This window comes from Puntigrus tetrazona, chromosome 7, assembly GCF_018831695.1.
Source record: "Puntigrus tetrazona isolate hp1 chromosome 7, ASM1883169v1, whole genome shotgun sequence".
NCBI classification, from domain to species: domain Eukaryota; kingdom Metazoa; phylum Chordata; class Actinopteri; order Cypriniformes; family Cyprinidae; genus Puntigrus; species Puntigrus tetrazona.
In genome coordinates this window covers 6,154,851-6,169,625 of record NC_056705.1, presented here as the reverse complement: position 1 = coordinate 6,169,625, position 14,775 = coordinate 6,154,851, and the positions used below count along the sequence as shown (strand labels likewise).

The window sequence follows — 14,775 nt, the reverse complement described above, 5'->3', positions numbered from 1 at the left end:
TCACTGAAAGGATCAAAGTGCAGGGTCATGCAGGTTACAACGACATGCTTCTCTCTATCTCTATCTCCTTTATTTAAAACACAGATCACAGGTAAGAGAGACTTAAAACCTGTCATTATTCCAGTTTTTAATCCCTTTAAGTAAAAAAATGTGAGGCAATGAATTTGAATATAGTAGATCAGGAAGACGGTCTGTCTTCTTCTTCTTCCTCTTCTTCTTCTTCTTCTTCCTTGGAGGAGCGGCAAAAGTTTGGTGCATTCAGTTATTGTTACTTTGACTTTGAAGTACTTTGACTATTGATGAGATGTACAATCACAATCTCAATAGAATAGAACAACATTTTTCTTGCAGCTCCAGTCAGAAAGAAAAGGGAGGAGAAATGTAATCATGTGATTCTGAGGAGAAGTTAAGCATGTCTCTCTCCAGAGACCAAGTTCTTTCAAAGCTCCTCGAATGAAAGCTGAGAGGATGTTTGAAATAAAGATGACTGTTTTCTGCATGAGTTTGTCAGTTTTACTGGGTAAGTCAAACATATATGTTTAATATCTTGATGATGCGTTTCAGAAACAGAATAGAATGTGTTGTTTTTTTGATTAATGCCACAAAACCAGTGTTTCCACCTGTTTTTAGCAACTAAAAAAAGACACACCACTAATGCACACTGAGACGAAGCAAAATTGGAAGAAACGCCTGTTTCAAATGGCATAGAAAAATTAATTTAATGTGGAACTTGGGCTCATGAAGGAACACAAGGTCTTGGCAGCTTTATGCCACTGGTGATAAAACTAATTTACATATCGTTTTTGTCTGGAATACTATACTTTTACTGTACTTTCGTGTAACTGAAAATAGTGGAGTATGAAGCTATAACTTTAAGTATTAAAAAAAAAACATGCATGAATCGAAATGAGAAGAAACATCTTTGTCTTAAAATCTACTCTCCTCATACTTTCTGCAGCGTATTCTTAGAGGTCAAGAACTAAACCTCTAAGACAGTGGTTCCCAACCTTTTCTTGTTTGAGGCACCCTTGGAAGCCCAGCCTTTCAAAGTTCCGGCACCCTCTATAAGGAAATAGATATTTAAAATCTCCGTAGCTTTTTGTGTTATTTATTTATTTGTTTCATTTCGAGAGTTTGCATGCAACAACACCTTATACCTAGTCCTAGATGATATGAGAATACTGTTTACACTGATTCTGCCTTAATAAAAAAATTTTGTTGAAATTTTGGCGGCACCTCAAAAGATCTCACTTGCACCCCTTAGTGCCGCGGCACACAGGTTGGGAACCACTGCTCTAAGAACTCAATAAGGCCTTTACATTATACAATATACATTATATGAGGCAACAAGTTCATCACATGTTTTCATCTACTTAAAGTTTAGAAATGTACAAAACAATTACTGCGTGCGAGTGCCAGGGAATTTTTCTCCAAGGAGGAGTATTCAAATATTTAAGTATTCCTTTGTAACTCAATGTCTTTTTAATATAGAAACAATGTCAAATAGTTAAATATCTTTTCAATTCAAAAATATCAAATATATTCCAGCATTGTTCTGTGAGATGAAATGAATCCTTTTAACTGTCTGTCTGTCTGTCTGTCTGTCTGTCTCTGTCTGTGTGTGTGTGTGTGTGTGTGTGTGTGTGTGTGTGTGTGTGTGTGTGTGTGTGTGTGTGTGTGTGTGTGTGTGTGTGTGTGTGTGTGTGTGTGTGTGTGTGTGTGTGTGTTTCTGGTGAGCTGTCCCGGGTCTCATCTAGGTGTTCTGGTCTCTGATGAAGGTCATTTCTTGGTGCTGATCCACCATGTGATCTGGATACAAACTGAGAAACAGAATAAGAAAGAAACAGACTAATATTAAAATCCTTTAATTTATTTGAATAATAAAAGTGTATTAGTGTGTTGTGTGTAGGCTAAGTTAAAAAGATGTGGTTCCCAAACAGAGTTAGGGAGATTGTTCCAGAGTTTAGGTGCTAGATAGGACAAGGATCTGCCGCCAGCAGTTGATTTTGATATTCTAAGTATTATCAAATGGCCAGAGTTTTGAGAACGCAGCGGACGTGCAGGACTATAATGTGATAAGAGCTCGCTCACATTGGAGAGAGCTAAACCATTCAGGGCTTTATAGGTAATTAATAAGATTTTAAAATCTATTCGATGTTTGATAGGAGCCAGTGCAGTGTTGACAGAACCGGGCTAATATGATCATACTTCCTAGTTCTAGTAAGACTCTAGCTGCTGCGTTTTGGACTAGATGAAGTTTGTTTATTAAGCGTGCAGAACAACCACACCAATAAAGCATTGCAATAATCTAACCTTGAGGTCATAAACGCATGAATTAATATTTCTGCATTAGAGGTTGAAAGCATAGGTCGTAATTTAGATATATTTTTAAGATGGAAAAACACAGTTTTACAGATGCTAGAAACATAATTTTGAAGGAAAGATTGCGGTCAAACAGCACACCTAGGTTCCTAACTGATGATGAAGAATTAACAGAGCAGCCATCAAGTGTTAGACTGTATTCTAGATTATTATATGTGGGGTTTTTAGGTCCAATTTATTAGCACCTCTGTTTTTTCAGAATTTAACATTAAGAGTTACTCATCATCCAGCTTTTTATATATCGACTATGCATTCTGTTAGATTCTCAGTTTGGTGAAATTTTCCTTGTGAAGGAAATATAGAGCTGATTATCATCAGCATAGCAGTGAAAGCACCATGTCTCCTGATAATGTCCCCGGAGGTAACATGTAAAGCGTGAAAAGTAAAGGTCCTAGCACTGAGCCTTGAGGAACTCCATATTTCACTTTTTGAGGCAATATGATACCTCCTCATTTAATGCCACAAACTGATAGCGGTCAGATAGATATGATTTAAACCATGCTAAGGCGCTTCCTTTAATGCCAACATAGTTTTCTAGTCTATCCAAAAGAATGTTGTGATGGATAGTATTGTATGCTGCGCTAAGAACTAATAGCACTAATAACGAGAGATAAAACCACGATCCGATGATAGAAGCAGGTCATTAGTAACTCTAATGAGAGCAGTCTCAGTACTATAGTGTACGGTCCCTAAAAAACTGATCGGAAATCCTCACAGACACCATTTTTTCTAAAAAAGGAATAGAGTTGTGAGGATACTACCTTTTCTAGTATCTTTGGCAGAAAAGGGAGATTAGAGATTGGTCTGTAATTTACTAAGTCTTTTTGGGGACATATCTTAATGACTTGATGTATTAATGATGGTCAGAATAGGATCTATGGCAAATTTGTTTATAGGGTCTAACATACATGTTGCTGGTTTAGATGATTTAATAAGTTTGTGCAGTTCTTCCTCTCCTATAACAGAGAATAAGTGGAATGTTTCCTCAGGATCTATAGTGCACGTGTCTGACACATGTTGTCTAACCCCAACAGAGTTCAGAATGTCTAAGACTGATCCTAATCCCACGTCTTTTTTTTCATTATCAACATGGATATTAAAATCGCCAACAATTAAGACTTTATCTGCGGCCAGTACTAACTCAGTTAGAAAATCTAGGTATCTAGGTGAAAGAGTCTCTATGTGTTGAGAATGAACTGGCTCCTGTGACGTGAGGCAGCTAGCAGAGGGAGTCAGTTTTCAGCGGGTCTTTCTGCTTCCTGACCGGGCACTAGTTGGTCAAGTGTGAGCTCTAAGACTATGTGCTATATTTCTAGAGAGAAGAGCCGCACCACCCCAGGTTTCACCTCTCTGCTGAGCCTCTACTGCTATCTGCTGGACAATAATCATATGCTTTTAAAACAAAGAAATAGTCTACAAATCTCTTAACTAATGCTTTTAGGGTAATTTTTAAGCAGGTCATATACATTTTATTGTAACTATGTAGATGTTTAAATTTTGTTGTTGAATGTATTTGGACAAAAACCATAAAAGGTAAAGTGCTAAAGAAATTTGAAAATGTTGAAATCTTTTCCACTCTTCGATCCCACAAAAATGCTATCCAGATAAACACCCTTAAAGGGAAAGTATTACGCCCCTTTTCACAAGATGTAAAATAAGTCTCTGATGTTTCCAAAGTGTGTGTAACATCCAGCCAGCAGAGGGAGCCCTCTCCCGAGTACTGACCCGAGCCGCGCCCTCTGCTACTACTCCCGGGTTAGGGCTATTTAACCGTAGAGAACCAGGTGCTCTACGCAAAGTATTGCCAGCCTGTCTGCCTTACCAAGCGTTTACCTATTGTTTCTATTGACTTCCATTGTGTATGACCATTGTTTGCTTCATCGACTCACGGCTTTACGGATCTTCCTTGTTTGTTACGGTAACCTATCACCATTGAACTTTGTTGTTGACCTTTGCCTTCATTCGACTTTGCCCACGGATATCCCTTTGTGTATGTTTGCCTTCCGGACTGATACTACTGTTGCCAACCCTTGCTTGCATTTGACCATTCTCATCTGTGTGTGTGTTTCTAATAAACATCTGCAAATGGATTCGCAATCGGCTTCCGCCTCCTCCTACGGAATACTCCGCTAACCAGACTCCAGCGGATGTAACACACACATGCAACAATTGATGGCATACCAGGAGGAGCTATTGAAAGGTTACCAGTCCCGATTGGATCAACTGCAGTCGGTGAACGTAACACCTCACCCAGTACATTCAGAATCTACCACCTACTCGTTTTCTACAGTAACCTTGCCTTACCGAAAAGTTTGACGGTTCTGCTGAACGGTGCAAGGGTTTCATTCGCCAGGTCAGGCTGTATTTGGAGTTTCAGCAGGATAGATTCAACAATGAAGAAATCAAGTGTGCATTTATTATGACGTTACTGACTGGAAGAGCGATTGACTGGGCGACTGCAGTTTGGGGATACAGATCCCCACATCAAGACATCTGCTAACTATTTCTTACAGATGCTAAGAGAGGTGTTTGAATATCCTGCAGGGGCAAGGATATCTCAACCCAGTTAATGGATCTGTCCCAGGTAGTAACGCACAGCCGCTGATTATGCTATTGAGTTCAGGACGCCGCTGCTCAAAGCGGCTGGAATGATGTCGCACTCAAGGCGACTTTCAAACGGAGTCTCACGGCAGACTTACAGCCGAATTGGCGTGTAGAGGTGAGGATTTATCTTTTCTGATCTCGTCAACTTAACCATTCGTATTGATAATCTTAGCGCCAGGCACCACAACGTAAAGCGCCGTCTATGGTCACGAGCCAGGAAAGGAATCCAAACACGACACGAGTTAATGGAGAAACCGGAACCCATGCAAGTAAACTCCCAGCGTGTCTCTATGGAAGAACGCGCGCGGCGCCGTTTTCAACTTTGCTTTTACTGTGGAGAAGGGAAACATTATCAGGTTAACTGTCCTCGCAGACCCACCACTACAAACCGGGTAAATATGAATCATTTTCACGTGCTCAGCAACAAGGCTCTCATGTTACCTATCTATTGATTTCGTCACAGATTTACCATTGTCTAACGGTTTCCCACAGTCATATTAGTCATTATCGATAGATTTTCAAAGTCATGCCGATTAGTTCCCATGAAGAACCTCCCCACCGCCATGGAAACGCCCCTTGCCCTGTTCGAGCACGTTTTCCAGGATCTATGGATTACCCGAGGACATAGTGAGTGATAGAGGTACTCAGTTTACCTCCCAAGTATGGAGGGCTTTCTGTAAGCACCTCGACATTAATGTGAGCCTTACCTCAGGTTACCACCCACAAGCTAATGGACAGGTCGAGAGACTTAATCAGGAGATTGGGAGGTACCTTCGGACCTATTGCCACAGAGAAACAACACAGGTGGTCAGAGTTTTTACCATGGGCTGAGTATGCTCAGAACTCAATAGTCAAGTTAGCTACAGGTATGACCCATTCCAGTGTGTCCTCGGTATCAGCCGCCCATGTTCCGTGGTCAGGAGAACCATCAAATGTCCCAGCCGTTGATGATTGGATCCGTAGGGAGGAGAGGGTGTGGGATAGTGCTCATGTGCGACTTCAAAGAGCGATCAGGTATCAGGAGATCCAAGCTAACCGCCACAGACGCCCACATCCCCATATCAACCTGGACAAAGGGTCTGGCTCGACGAGGACATCAAGATGCGGCTGCCCAGTAAGAAGCTAAGCCCAAGGTATGTTGGACCATTCAAGATAATAAAACAAGTGAATGATATCACATACCAACTTGAACTACCTACTAACTATCGTATATCTCCATCCTTTCATGTATCCCTCCTCAAACCGGTCCACCCGGGAGCTGACCCTGGCCATGAAGCCCCAGAACCACCGCCGCCACTTGAGATTGACGGGAACCCCGCATATCAAGTGAGCGAACTACTGGACTCGCGGAGACGAGGGGTCGGCTCCAGTACTTGGTGGACTGGGAGAGTTATGGACCAGAGGAGAGATCCTGGGTAGCCGCTCAGGACATTTTGGATCCATCCCTTATTGAGGAGTTCCACAGAGCCAGACCCGATCGTCCAGCACCTCGCCCTAGGGGAAGACCACGTAATCCACAACGAGATTCTGCCCAGGACCAACCACGACCACGGGGACGCCCACGAATCCAACCACGAGATTCTGCCCAGGACCAACCACGGCCACGAGAACAACCACGAGACCAACCACAAGATTCTGCCCAGAACCAACCACGACCACGGGGACGCCCACGAAATCAACCACAAGATTCTGTCCAGGACCAACCACAACCACAGGGGTGCCCACGAGGACGTCCACGAAAAGCTCCAGGAGTCGCTCCTAGAGGGGGGAGTTCTGTAACATCCAGCCAGCAGAGGGAGCCCTCTCCCGAGTACTGACCCGAGCCGCGCCCTCTGCTACTACTCCCGGGTTTGGGCTATTTAACCGCTCTACGCGAAGTATTGCCAGCCTGTCTGCCTTACCAAGCGTTTACCTATTGTTTCTATTGACTTCCATTGTGTATGACCATTGTTTGCTTCATCGACTCACTGCTTTACGGATCTTCCTTGTTTGTTACGGTAACCTATCACCATTGAACTTTGTTGTTGACCTTTGCCTTCATTCGACTTTGCCCACGGATATCCCTTTGTGTATGTTTGCCTTCCGGACTGATACTACTGTTGCCAACCCTTGCTTGCATTTGACCATTCTCATCTGTGTGTGTGTTTCTAATAAACATCTGCAAATGGATTCGCAATCGGCTTCCGCCTCCTCCTTACAGTGTGTATGTGAAATCCAACTCAAAATACCTTACAGAATTTTTAATAACCTGTTTTTAGGGAATATGCCAAGATGCCCTTTATTGAAAAAATGTGGAAGATGGAAAATGTCTGTTATGTTTGCAGAAAATGTATTCTTCGGTTTAAAAGTCAGTCTTCTGATTCTACATATATTACAATGGTGGCTTTAGCAACACTGGCCTCACAGAGTTCCAAGAAGCTCTTTCAGGAAGGCAATTTGGAAAACTAACGCGTGGCACTTTCTTCTTCTGGAGGTGTAGCTGGATCACGAGCAGGCACCGCTCCCTTCTTCAGGGCCACTTTGTGGAAAACACGTTTAACGCTGACCCTCATTCACAAAGCAGTGTGGTGTAAATTGCACAGACATAACTGAATTTGTTTTTTTTTTTTCAAAAATAGAAACTAATAATAATCCACCTCATTTTCAGTGGCTCTCATTTCGGAAATAAGTGGAATGGACTATCCAGCTACAGAATGCTTGGGAGACAGTGCAGCAATGGAGGTCTGCGTACAGCTTGCTGTAAACCCGCTGAGGACGGTTTTGTGTTAAAACAACAGTGTTTGTCACCATAGGCTACTGTATTTGGTCTTACAATGTCATTGTTTAAGTAGCTTATATTCAACACTGACTGCATTTCTTTATACTTGAATTCAAGTTCGAAATAAAATTATAAAGTGCTCCATTGTGAAGGCATAGAGCTGTATGAACCATATACAGGTATATAGGAAGTGTTTGTCCAAATTCAACTAGTTTGCAAGAGAATGCAAAAACCACCATGTCCCTTTAGGGGCTGTGATAAAGTCACATTAGCTGACACCGCTGGGGAAGCAGCACTACATTACACTTGCACGCATTACACCTGCACACACTCCGGTTTACCTCATCCACGCATTGCATCCTCCCTTCTGTCGCCGCTATCAGTGTAGCGGATGCACACGCGATAGTGATAGCGCACGGACATTCCCCCATTTCAGCACTTCTCCGTATTTATTATTTACATACATTTTACATAACACTTGTCCTGTTTTGTCTCTGTGATGTCTGTCTGTGTGGGCGTAGTCAGTCTTCTGGGGAAAGCTAGCGCTGGCCAAACCGAGCGCACGAGCGGTGGCTGATTATAATGTCACGTCCTTCCCGCTCTGTGCGCATTAACCGAAGCTGGCGAAACCATTGTCAATGTATGATTAGGTGTTTATGTGTGTATTTACCTGTGGCAATAGTATAATAAATGTATGGCGTTAAAGTGTTATACGTGTTAAAGGATTGCATGTTGATTGTATGTAAAGTGGGTCATACTCAGTGATAAATAGTAAGTGCCAAATAGAGGTGGTATTTGTGTCCCCAAATGGTACTACCCAAAAAGGGGCGGAGTTTGGCCTATTTAAGCTGAGGCCAAACTACAGAACGAGACTTGTTCACCAAGTCGATGTTTAGAGTGCTACTGCGATGCCTCAAGCAGTTTGAACCTTGATGTATATTGTGGATACCTGTTTGATACTTGTAGTGTTTTCCGGATTATTTTTCCTTTCATTTTCTTTGGTACTTTGGGTTTGTTTTTGTGTTCACCTGTATATAGCCCTCACTGTGGACAATACTTCTGCACTGTAAATAAAACTGCACTTTGCACTGAAGTGCTGTTGCTTGAGTGAGCCATCATTTTACATCCTTTACTTAATTTGCGTCCCTCCCCGAGCTGCTGGGCTCGGTTACATCACAGGGGCTTTGTAAACTTTTAGCTAACCAAATGTAAATTTGACCAAAAATATGTTTATACATAGAAGAAAAATGTAAATACTAAGCACTGTTTTGTGTTTGTCATTTAAAGGGTTTTTCTCAATTCAAACAAAGGCAGAAAGAGAAGGTAAGATGTTGTCAGTTAATCACTATAGCATCTTTGTCCTCATGTTTGTGTTGCTGTGAAACATTTTATAGGCTCTGCAACGTAAATATTCCAGAACATGGTAAAATGTCAAAGACTTCGATTGCCCAGCAGGACAAATTAGGATTTATTATTTTTTTCCCGATTGATTCCAGTTTGAAAAAAGGTATTCCTAAAATTTTTACATCAACTAAAACCAGCCTAGGTTCTGCCAAACAAAAAAAAGTACCTATACATATGAAACACTGCAGTTTTCAGTTAAAATGAACACTAAAGGCAGTAAAACTGACAACATTTTTATTACAAGATTGCAGAGGAACGTATTTCCAATGAGTCTGGGTTGACTAAAACTGTTTGAATCTTTCCAATTCGACAGAGACATCTAAGATTTGCTATTGTCCAGCTTCTACAATATTGAAGATCCACTCTCCTAACATTACAGTGAATCAAGATCAAGTCCAATTAGAATATAAATATATAATTATGTTTTTTCCATTAAACATATTTCAGTGAACGTAGCGACATGGGGCACACCTATTCAGTCAACAACAGCTTACGGCTGGATTGCCACAAACGCTCTGGATGGGTCGAGCTCCACCTGCACTCATACACAGACACAGACTGACCCGTGGTGGATGCTGGACCTGATGAAGACCTACAGCGTGAACAGAGTGACCATCACTAACAGACTCGACTGTCCAGAGAGGATAAACGGGGCGGAGATTCGGATCGGAAACAATTCTTTACATCTTTTCAGCAACCCAATGTGAGTCTCTTTGACATTCTTATAGATAGCTACAGATTGGTCTGGTCCATCGTTTTATCATTTTTGCACTATATATATTTATACAATTTTGTATAGATATACACTGTAAAAATCTGTAAAATTTATGGTGAACAACTGGCAGCTGTAGTTGCCAGAATTCTATTAAAAAAAATACCGTAATTTCATACCGTTAATATACCAACCTATTAAAGTGCTGAAATCTGTTGTGTACTTTTGAAATACATAGAAAAGAAGTGCTTGTGGTGATTAGTCACATGATAAACCAAAGCCCATCACAAGCAACCTTTAAATAGTAACATATATAGAAGGTGCTCGGTGCCATTCACACAAACACTAAACACCATTATGGTGATGGAAACTAAACTGAAATATACAATTAACATTGATTTAACGAAATTAGATGTAACATATAACCATAATAAACATAACCGATGAGAAAAAAACTAAATTCAAACAATTTTGGGAACATAAATGAGTTTTTTCCCTGTAAATTTTACAGAAATTTACCGTTAACTATTTAACATGTTTTTACTGTTTTGCTTGTTTTCTGTTAAAATCATGGTCATTTTTTGCAGTGTACAAACCATACATTTTCTTAATCTAATTATTATTTTTATTCTATACATTACAAAACATTTCTAGTGTAAACTTGCGGTTCAGTAAGTCTGTCAGCTGTGTGTAAACAGCAGATGTAGATCAAGCAGTCTTTAACAGACATCTCCTAGACATACATGTGCTATTTTGGCATATAGGTCAAGTGCTAAATGAGGTTCCCTTGGTCGCGAGACACTATTTCTCTCTGAAGCATCACGCAGGAAACAAACAAAACTTTCTTTTCTATATGCGATAATGCTAATTACGAATATAGCTTGTCTGCAAAAGAAAAAAAAATATATATACAGTATATATAATACATTTTAAAAGAGCAACTGACTCTTATTTTTCTCCAGATGTGCCACAGTTTCTTCAATTCCAGGAGGAGCTACCTCCAGCTACTCGTGTGTGCTGGAGTTGACGGGGCGCTATGTTATTGTGGATATTCGTGGACTTTCAATGATTCTTACTCTCTGTGAAGTGGGAGTCTACGTGACTTTTACAGGTAAATTAAGGAGAATTTGGCTTTTTGGAGCTGTTCTTATTTCATTACAGACTTACAGTAACATATATTCAGACGGTGCCTGCATATTACTATGAAGTGGAAAAAGGAAATGCACAATTTGGCAGAATAAGGCCCATATTTAGACAATTGACGAGGGGGCTTGATTGACCGGCAACCTGACAGGTTTTGCATCATAGCATTTTTGTTTAGAAGAGGAACTTTAAGGATCTCCTGGAAATCATGTGTAATTTATCTAGTCTATCCTCCATGTGTCACAAAAAGAAGGATTGGTGGGATATCAGACTTGTATGAACACACAAGTGTGATAAAACAGATTTTATTAACAAAAGATAGACAAGCGTAATCAACATCTACCAAACGAATACCATGAATGAAATAGAAAGAAAGTGCATAAGATGCATAAAATGCAAGAGCAATCAGAGCTACGTTATCTGGAAAGATAAACTGTTGCTACTCTGAAAGAATACAGGTGAAAACCCTTATTATGCATCAAAGAACTAAGAAGAAAAATAACAAAAAACTGCAACCTTTGGATAAGTGATAGCTATGTTCTCTCTGGTCAAGCAAGGTCCAGTGATAGTGACTTCATCCACTGTTGTTCTGGGAATAACACAGGAATCCGTTTTGACAGCCTTTTACACAAAGCGCTGGAGGATGCTGATCTCCTGGAGCACCAAAGGGTCCTTAAATTGGGAATAGCAGATAAAGCCCAGGAGTAGGTGCAGAAGGTCCTTGCCTTGCCTAAGTCTGGGGGCACATGGTTGCCAGATTGGACAGATTAAAGTCAGCAATTTCACACTCATACCCAAGCTGTCAAACTGATGTATTTAGAGAAGAACTATCATTTTAGACGTTTATGGGATTTGAAGCTTTTCAGTCACAATGCAGTCTTTGAAAATTCTATAAAGAATCTTAATGTTTTGTGCCCGAAGATGAATGAAGATCTAACCGGTTTAGAATGCATGAGGGCTAAATAATGACAGAATTAAAAAAAATTTATATATAAACCCTTTAAGTGCATTTCTTTATTTTCTTTAGACTGTTCAAAAAAAGATTTTCGTTGAAGTGTAGAGTAATGCATATTGTTTGCAGTTCTTATGTGTCTTCTGTTTTCTGCTTATAACTGGCGTTGAAACATTGTTCTGTTTCACTTTCCTAGATTGAAGAAAACTACCACACGTTGAAAGAGTATAACATAAGTTGACTAAAACCATTTCTTGATGCTGTGTAACTTACAGGTAACTTGGCAACAGATAAAACGGTCACGCAGTCATCAACAGATACCGTCTGGTACGCTGAACAAGCCATTGACTTTAATCCTGGTTTCGCACTTTCGTGGCCAGCATGTTCCTCAACCTATAGTCAGACTAACCCATGGTGGAGGCTTGATCTGGGCTCTGTGTACAGAGTTAATAGAGTCGTCGTCACAAACAGACTAGACTGCTGTCCAGAACGAATAAACGGAGCTGAGATTCACATCGGAAACTCTTTGGAGAACGACGGCAACAACAACCCCATGTGAGATCCTCTTTCAGTGACTTCATATCCATAAACAACCCCTGAAACACATATAAAGTCTGAATGAGGTTTCTCTCTTTAGATGTGCTGTGATTTCTAGTATTCCAGCTGGTGCTTCCTCCACCTTCACATGTAACAATATGGAGGGTCGATACGTCAATCTGTTCATTCCTGGAGATTTAAAGTGTCTTACTCTGTGTGAGGTGGAGGTCTATGGAGAAGGTCAGAGCAAACAAGCTTGCAATGGGGACCATTAATAATATTATTTGAATTAAAACTATCGTTTAAAAATGTCAAATGTAAAATGTTCGAGAGTTGGATGCTCTCAACAGTCACCACAAAAAATGCATTTGTTTTTGACACTAAACCGTGCCCCCTGAACCTTTTTGTTATCGTAGTTTTTCATCGTTACACAACCTCACATTGCATCTACGTAATCTTAAGACTTTTCACTAAATTGCTAAAGATATTTTAGTCACAATACATTTTGTTTGTTTTCATGATTTGCATTTAGCATTTTCTTCTCCCTTTCGTCCATGTATGCTCGCTCTTGTGTCACTCTTTTAGGTCCTGTTCTGAAGAAAACGTTTGTGAAGTTGAATCTGAAGTCCAGTTCTAGTCTGTCTGAACCTGCAATGATAGCCCAGCTCCTGTCCCAGGTGAGAGACGGAAACATGCAGAAATCTATGTGCACCGATAGCAGTTTTAAGAGATCTGCTCGTTTCAGCTTCGGTCTGCTCTGGAGGAACGAGGGTTTTCTGACGTGACGCTGCAGTGGACTCAACCGCCCAAAAAGGAAGTGATGCGAAAGGACTCTTCACCAGGTGAGTTTATTCACACAAACACTGAAAAACAAAGGAAATAGCTGTAAAATTATTACAATCTGCATATTACAGATAAAATTGCATTTTATGAACTTTTATTTACAGCTCAATGTGCTGCAAGAAAGAGATGATGATGATGGGGAAACCTAAACTTCAGATCAGCTTTGACGTTCTTCATTTTACCTGCTGGGATATTCTCCAGTCTTCAATGTTGGTCACAATGAAATTGTGAAAATTGAAACTACGGATTCATAAAACTGAAAATGCTAACTGATTTCCGCAAAGCTTCTTTGAAATAATTTGTATTGTATAAAGTGCAAGCACTTAAGTTTGTCAATACACTTCTTTATTGTTATATAAATATTGTGCTTTGACTTTTGATCCATTTTGGTAGTCTTTTTATAGGACTGTTTGGTTATGAGAATGTCCAAAAATAGTTCGGCATGGATTCAACCAATTGTCCAAAGGTTTATTAGACACGACCGAATCGTTGTCATTCAAAAACGTCCAGATCTAGTGCAACTATATCAATCCAACTGCATGCTTTAATTCTATTCACAGCTCGTTTATATCAAAACCATCACATCAACTTAACTTTCTACACCTTAAGAAGGTGGAAGTACCGTCTATATGGTCCTCCGCTTGCTAGATAAGGAATGAACCCAGCGCTCTGATTGGTCAAAGTCCTCTTTCATTGCTGTGCATGCACAAAGGTGCCACCAGGTTTTTGCATAGTTTAGAATAACAAATCGTTGCTTTGAAGTCAAAATGAGTATAGGTTGGCAGGTCTGTATTAGTAGCGGTGAAAAAAAAATCTCTCCAATATTTTGCATTTGGACTGCAATACCTGGTCCAACTACTCGCTGTTGGTCCTACATACAGCACCTTTAAGTTCTGACCCAATTTCGACCTAAAACTGGCCCACACACTGAAGACAGACACAAACAATTTCCTCTGGCCCCAATGTGGCCCCTGCCCCTTTCCATGACTCTTTATTATTTATTCGACATGACCTAGATCTGGCCCTCGTACTTTAGAGTGACTATATTATATTTTGTGACACTTTAAACCAGATCTATATATATATTTTGTAGGGCTGCACAATAATCGTTGCATGCGAGATGTAATGCTTGTCAGTAAAGCTGGTTCTATAAATAAATCATGAACCTTTTTTTAACCATCTACTAGGGTCTGTGGAAACTTTGTCTGAATTAGCACACTTAGGAAATTCTGGATCATCATAACTGTCGTTGAATCAACTCTTCCATTTAGCAACTTTCTCAGGTCGTTTAGCAGACAGCAGAGATGTCCTGCTAGGAGATTGGCTCAACACCATTTCTGTCTTTGACTTGGGCACCAGTAAACGTTTCCTTGCCATCCATTACACGCACTTGTGCCACAGCTGACCATCTTCGCTGGGCTCAAATCAAGCCCCTTCACC

At 40.5% G+C, this 14,775-nt stretch overlaps 1 protein-coding gene across 1 annotated transcript in view; it reads left to right on the top strand.

The window, feature by feature from the left end:
• Positions 1-467: 467 nt before the first annotated feature.
• LOC122349004 overlaps positions 468-14,775 on the top strand; it is a 495,348-nt gene continuing 481,040 nt past the window's right edge. Inside the window, exons 1-3 of the mRNA XM_043244927.1 lie at positions 468-520; positions 9,032-9,067; positions 9,596-9,851. Of these exons, the coding sequence (XP_043100862.1) occupies positions 469-520; positions 9,032-9,067; positions 9,596-9,851 (344 nt within the window). The 5' untranslated portion in view covers position 468. The remainder of the gene's footprint in view (positions 521-9,031; positions 9,068-9,595; positions 9,852-14,775) is intronic.